We start from the raw sequence: 7,658 nt of genomic DNA on the forward strand, positions 1-7,658 counted from the left end.
CAGATTCTTCAAGTGTGCCTGCCGTCTACTTAATTACATTATTGGGTCGGTTTTTTTTTTTTTTTCTCTCTAATTATATTTGTTAATGTATCGCATGTACTTGGAATAAGACTAACAATTTTTTACACGACCTGTGAATCTAACACGAATTCAACACGAAATTAAAATATTAAGTCGGGTAAGATTGACATATATAGTCTTATATTCATACCTCGATACGATTCGAATTCAGCACACAACATAATCACTTGTAATTTTTGATATAACGCACAAACTCAATATAAAATTAGAGGGTTATGGTTGAAATGTTTGACTCGTTTAATTAAATTGATCGAGCTATAGTTGACTTATATAATTTTATATACATTTTTTAACATAACTTGAACAACACGCAAACACGAATTGCTAACCTTAAATTGGGATCTTCCACCTACTCTTTGGGTAATTTTGTCTTATAAGAGAAAGTGAGTACTCGGTAATTCATCCGTTGGTGCTCCTTCGAAAGGAGCTAGGAAGTGCTAGACTGCTAGTTAGGCTTAGAAATGCTGCACACCAAATCGAAGCCCTAATTACGCTTTTAATTAGGACAAAATTATTTAATTTGACTCTCGATTGGTCCAATTAAAATCCCAATTTTTTTTTTTTAAAATCAATAAGTGATTTTATTTAATTCAATAAGCTCTTTGGATTAACAAAAAAAAAAAAAAAAAAAACTTTGGGAATGGGAATTTAATATGTAATGAATCCTCTATTTAAAGAGGTGATGCAATGAATAAACATATGAGAAGTTTAATATTCAACTCTAACAGTTATTTTGAGAGGTTTAGGGTTCCTTGAACTACCCTAAAATTAGGAGGTATAAGATTCCTCGAATTATCTTACCACAAATTTATCGTTCTTGTCAATTATTCATCCCTCGTTACGGAGGCTCATAACATAATTATATTAAATTTTAATTCAATAATAATTTTAAAAATCACGTCAACTTTAAAAAGATAAAAAGATATTCTCATTTTCTTTAAGTAGGTCCTTTTTCATTTTTCATTATTCAATAAGTTCGTTAGCCGCAGCAATTGAAGACACATTTAAAGCGTTCGTAAACTTTAATTTTGTCAAAGGTCCCAAAAGCTTCTGACCGGAAAATAAAAGCCCAAAAAAAATGGTACATTGACCAGCAAATGGGGCCTGCCCACCTAACCACAATATAATGGGTTGCTACTGGTGATCTTTTTGGACCCAATCCCAATAAATTGACGTGATATTTATAATTAATAAAATAATTAAATATAAAAAATTTAATTTGTCAATTTAATTAATTCATAATTAACTAACTTGTTTTCTTTTTGTTTTTTTTTTTTGAAAAAATTTTAGTCTCATTAAAAAAAGATCACGAGCATAACGCTCTTATATTACAGAACAAAAAGTTCTGAAAAATCATAGCCGAAGTTACAAAGTTACAAATCATAGATTCTTACATAAAAATCAAACATTCAAAACCTATTTATGACATCAATATCTGCTACCTAACCTATGACTACTTTTCAGTTGTAACACCAGATCTGTTCCAAATAGACTCAACTCAATACATAGGTAGCTCATCTTCCTCGCTTTGAAAACAGATCATATTCACAATTCAAAGATCTGGACAATTCTTATTCAAACAAACATACAGACAACAAAAAACAGAAAAAACATAGCCCTACAAAAAAGGCTATAAAAGCACAGATCTGCTCCGGAGAAAACTAAATCTACTCCTCATCGACCCAAAACGGTTGGGAAACTACATCATTTTCCTCTTAGATCGCTTACGAGAACAGATCTAAAGAGAAAACTATTATTCAAAACAAACAAAACAAGTAATACAGCCAACAAATCAGTAGTGACCGGAGTGGAGGAGATGATGGGCATTGGCCAGCGTTGACACGTGGTGGAGCGCATGGAGGAGAAGGGAGGGGCAGCACCTTGGAGGGCGGGCGGTAGCGGCCGGAGTTGCTGATTTCTAGTTGAAAAACACCTACAAAAACAAAGAAAAAAAAAAAAAAAAAAAAGGCGCAGAAGAAGATGGGGGATTAGGAGGGGGGAAAGGGGGAGGGGGAGAAGAGCCTCTCTTTGACGGCTAACTAACTTGTTAACTATACAGGAGAAAGCGAAATTGAGAGAATCCAACCGCTCCTAAATACACTAATTGAATTCTCAGTGTTTTAAATAAAGTGGAGAAGATCTGTTTCTAACTATACAATCTTAATTGATGATATCATAAATGTTATTAGTGATTTGATAAAAATGTTAGCTGCCGCACTAGGAAATTTCACAAGTATGAGCCCACCAAGTAGCATTTAAATATGGAGTATCATATCAATGAGGGCACTATCCCAAAGGGATAAGAGCTTCTTCTATCTTAAAACTCTATATTATTTTTTTCAACAATTTTACTAACTTATGCATCAGATGCTCCTTGTCAGCTGCCGTCAAGTGCTACTATAGTGGTTATCTTTTGTTTTGCAAGTGACCCGTCGTCCGGTTTAGCCATTCAAAAATTTGCTTTTGCATTAATGAACTCATACATAATTGTGTGGTGCAAATATGACTGTAAGGTATTCTTCATTTATGATTTTATGGTTTGACATGACGTAATTTTCATGCATCAAAACTGCAAACCTGTTAGATTTCTGGACTACCAATAGAGAAGTTTAACTTGGAACTAAAGAATTTGCATCATATTTCCTGACTCGAGAATCTCTATGTGCAGAGAATAAATTAATCATATACCAACTGTCCCGAGGCATCAATAGACAAAAATGGGGCAGAAAATTGTGTCTAAACCACCCTTTTCACCACATGCACTACACATATATTACAACCCATAGAGAGATGTTTCAGAAGCTGGTGTGCCAGATAGCTTCATCACCCTCTCCACAGCGCTGGTGCACCTCCTCCATTCTTTCCACTGATTTGCAAATGCCACTGCAGCTCCAATCAAATGATGCAGCACAAGGATTTCCTGCTTGAGCCTTCCACTCACAATCTGTCAGCAGAAATTTGCATCATAAGGAATATTTCTCGACTATTGACAGAGAGAGAACTCAATTCATGGTTTCTTTTGAGAAGGGCCTCCAACTCTTTCAGACCTATGCATTGCTCTAATGTAACGCTACTAAAGGCATATGCCACTGTTTACAAGTAATAATGGTGGTAAAAACTAGTGATATTGACTATTTCTTTTTGACTATATGCATAAAGTCAAAATGTGAAACTTTGAAAACAAGTTATAATGGAGGGAAACAAAGAAACTCAAGTACATATCTGCAAGCATCTTACCAGGGGGTGTCCCACAGCAGAGGCTCCGATCATCGATGTGCTCAACATCAAGACCAATAAACCAAGAACCTAGAGAGACATCTTCATTTGCGTATTTATGAAGTATGTGCCTAGAGAGGAATAACGTTCAATAATTGAAAGTCTCAAGTTATATAATAAGTATAGAATGATTTTGTTGCAGGAACCTACCGATTCACCGAAATATACGTGGCCAAATCTTTGGAGATAATATATATTTGACCTGTTGCATGCCTAAAGTATTTATTTCCCTCTTCACCAAATTTCCAGTACTCGGGCTCATGGTATTTGATTCCTCTGCATTTAGTAGCCAAAGGTAAATCTGATGAATGACATTCATAGGTGATGATCGCCAATAACTCAACAAACTTCAGAAAAGAAGAAGAAGAAGAAGAAGAAGAAGCTTACTTCTGTGCCAGGACAGGTCCAGACTTCATACAACCAATATAAACCCGTGGTTTTGATCTATGGCGAGCCAAGGTAGATCCAACCATACCTTTCAAATGTTAAAACTATCAATTAGATTCCCCCAATTTGCACCTTTTCCTTATCAAGATACAGACATTTATGTTAGAATGCAGATAAACTAACCAAGATTTATGTGCACATCATCGTCAACTTTTATATAGAAGTCAGCATCCCACTTAGCAACAGCTGTTGAAAAGTATGTTTGAGTTTTTGAGGACAATTCATGATATCCTTCGATATGATTCTGCAAAAAAGAAGTAACCCTGCATAAGCTCAGAGAATAAATTTCAATCAAAGGACAATCTATTACCACTATGGAAAGCAGCCCAGATATCTCAAAAGGTTAATACTTAGGCTTTGTTATATTCTGGAACATTAAGTAGCTGGTTCAACTATTATTGACTAAAGTTATATGTAAAAGAATAGTTAATTTACTGTTTATAATCCTGACTTCTGATAGTTGATATCTTATTGAAACATCTATCGGCAAGGCTTTCTTCTTATATGTTAAAATATTGCCATTCTAAATTACTTAATTGTTAATTCAAACAAAAAGGCAAGGAATCCAACATCATGAACAAATAAAAACACAACAAAGGATTTAAATATATTCATTGACGCTCCATAGCAAATTTGATGAACCATGCACATGTTTGCTTTATCTGAGTTGGGAGATACATTTATCGAGCTAACATTGAGTTTCAATTTCAAAAAACGTTTTTCCAAGTAATTATAATTTGGAGAATGACTTGTACCAAACTTGGTAATTTTCTCCTATTAACTTTATTGTACTTACATAACTATTCACTTTTTCTAGGTGTATATTCACTGTGAATATAGGTTGTAACTTTCTGGCCATATTTTTTAGATAGATTTTCCCAATTTGAACATAATTTTCTATTTTACAATTTTTTTAATCCAACCACCTGTTCAACCACTAACCCGCTAGCTGAATCAGTCACTGATTGACCTCAATTAGATCATTGTCAGCTCCTGGTTTAATTGTATGACTAAAAATAAAGAGGTCAACTTAGTCCCTAGCAGTTTACCATACCAGTCGTAAGAAATCCTTATGTTGTTCATCTTCTGCATCAATAGCACGATCCAATACACCACCTGGAGTTGCACTAACAACCACAAAATTTAAACCAGTACATTTGTCAAGATTACCACTACGAAGCAAGCAAATGTAGCATGCAAATTCCTAACGAGTTCACGAAAAATACCTGTGTCCTATAACAAACCGTATTATAATTCCCTTCTCTCTTTCCAACTTCCTTAACTCCTCTCCTAAAATGAAAAGTGACCAAAGAGAGTTAGCAATAAGTTTATTCAACATCTACTAATTGTTACATCCACGAGAAAGGCTATTAAGTTTTGAACTGAACCTCGAGGCATCCATGTCTCTCTGATTGACTCTCTTCGCTTTCTGCTGCTGAAAGCAGTGATGATTCCCATAACAAAGAAAACCTTCTGACGCTCTTTCAATCGCTCACTTCCTGATTTTGTACCCATTGGAGATTCCTCCTCATCATCAACTTTGGCAGCTCTAGTAGCTGCTAGCTGCATCTCTAACGAGGAAATTGTTTTATCTAATGTCCTGAAAGGATTAAGACAACAATTTACATGATAAATCAAATTACATGACACAAAGTTACAGAATTACCAAATCTAAGATATAGCCAGAATTCTTTAAAACATTATTCAGCAGGATATAGAATGTTACATGATTACATCATGTGTTTGTGAAACTTGAGAAAGGATGTCGCCTGCCCCAACAGAAGCATCCTGTTATAAATGAAGAATATTATCAGAATGTGTTAATAAAGGCAGTGGAGCTTTTGATGACAATATTCTTGAGACTTGCCTTCTTCTCACAATTGTCTATGGGACGCAGAGCTCCTGGTTGATGTTTCTCCACTGATGAAGCCTCCTCATCAATTTTAGCTGGATCAGGAATAGCCCAAAACCTATGAAATAGACATAAGCAACTTCTCGATGGATGTGCAAAAGAATAACAAAAGTTTGGAAAAGAATAAACCTTCAACTACAAATATAACAAGTTTGATCATATTGACAATGAAGACAGGGAAATGCAGAAATGCTAATGTCTTCTCTTGTAGGATATGGACCCATATGACCTCAATATAAGACACATTTAACTAAACCTCGCATATACAATCTATTAGCACTGTATCTTTTGAAAACAAATCTTGCAAATCTGCAAGATTACAAAGGAAGCCATATGACGCTAGAATCAAACCATGAGATGCCATCGTTATGTTTTTGCCCCTTGGTGTCAGCTACAGATACAGGGTAATGATGCTTGTTTCTAGTAGTTTCCACGTGCAGAGAGAGAATGTTTGCTGGGGAGATTTAATCCTTAAGGAGTTCTCTCAATGACACCATAATATAAAATATTAAAACATTACTCAATCCAAAAGTTTAAGTTAACGGATTTGGGCTCAATTGTGTTATATTAACCACTCATTCTTATGATGTATTTTCAATGTGGGTCTCAATAATCTCCCCCTCACAATGAGTCCATCGCCACATTGACCTTGAACGAAAGTTTTTTTACCAAATGTTCACGCGTCATCAGACTCATCACCAAGAGCCCAACTCTCGCAACTATGCATGCAAGCCCTGTGCTTCTTTAGTCCACTCTACCATGAGCAACAATAGATCAAGAACCTCATGGGAGACCTTGTGTTCAACACTCACTCTGCCAAACCCTTGGCTCTAATAACATTGTAGGAAAATCCATCCTTAGGAAGTTCTTTTAGTGAGACTATAATATAACATATTATGACACTACTCAACCCATTTGGGCCCAATTATATTATTAACCACTCTTATGATATATTTCCAATGTGGAACTTAATTGTTTTTCAGCTTTTGAAACAATTCTCAGCTGAATTGCAATAAATTACAACGTTAGTAATTCCACCAACTCTAAGGTTTTGCCTATTAGCTGCTCTCAGACTTGGGAGCAATTCGTAAGCTCCTGAAAATCAAACTTAACAACAAAAACTGACTTCTAAGCTAATGTAGCAACAATTGCCCGTATAAGAGAACGGATAAGGCCAATTAAACTAAGCTCGGCATCGTCCAAAGCTAACCATCATCAAGGTTACACCTTGCTTTACTAAAGTGCCAAGAAATCGTACAATACAACTAAATCAGCACCTGAGGTCATACCCTAACTACTAATTACGTTTACCAATTCATGCATCTTGGTATATACAACTCCCATCACCCCCAAAATGAGTTGGAGACAGAAAAAGAATAAAAGAGAAGTAAAGTCTCAATCTTCAACCGGGAATCCAAATACAAAGACCCTTAAATCCAGAAGCCATAGGATCAAATCTATTCATAAAGACGGCATTTTTCATCCCTGGGCCGCAAAAAAAAAAAAAAAAATAAATAAATAAAATGACCCATTTGCACAAAAGATCATTACTACCAAAGCTTCCCACCCCATTAGAAAGGGCAGCAAATCTAAAAGTCGACCACTTCACCACAAGATCTTAGTCATTTCCCACAAGAGAGAGAGTACCTGTTGATAACAAGAACACCCAAGAAGAAGCTGGCGATGCAGAAGATGAAAACCCATCTGGTGGAGACCCCATTGCCAGCCTTGTGAGGTCTGCTCAGACCCATTCTTCAATCTCTCAAAAAGCTTTCAGCTTTATAAGGAAGCGTCCTCGTTACAAAGAGAAAATAAGGGACCCCATTAGAGAAGGAGCACAGGCTATACAGAGGAATGAGGAGAAAAAGCGATGATGATGTTCAAAATCACTAGGGGAATGAATGGGCTGTCACTTCTAAATTACGTTCGGTTTCATTGTTTT

General features: G+C 35.7%; 1 protein-coding gene across 1 annotated transcript; it reads right to left on the reverse strand.

Annotated features, from left to right (window-relative positions):
- Positions 1–2,661: 2,661 nt before the first annotated feature.
- On the reverse strand, positions 2,662–7,658 carry LOC132173925 (beta-1,6-galactosyltransferase GALT31A). Its single transcript, XM_059585605.1, has 11 exons — positions 7,364–7,658; positions 5,672–5,774; positions 5,531–5,592; positions 5,193–5,404; positions 5,031–5,094; positions 4,859–4,931; positions 3,928–4,048; positions 3,745–3,832; positions 3,508–3,633; positions 3,319–3,428; positions 2,662–3,025 (listed from the first exon to the last, which is right to left on the reverse strand). Exons 1-11 carry the CDS (start codon positions 7,465–7,467, stop codon positions 2,877–2,879), a joined length of 1,212 nt encoding a protein of 403 aa, XP_059441588.1. The 5' UTR covers positions 7,468–7,658; the 3' UTR covers positions 2,662–2,876.

This window comes from Corylus avellana, chromosome ca3 (assembly GCF_901000735.1).
Source record: "Corylus avellana chromosome ca3, CavTom2PMs-1.0".
Classification (NCBI taxonomy): domain Eukaryota; kingdom Viridiplantae; phylum Streptophyta; class Magnoliopsida; order Fagales; family Betulaceae; genus Corylus; species Corylus avellana.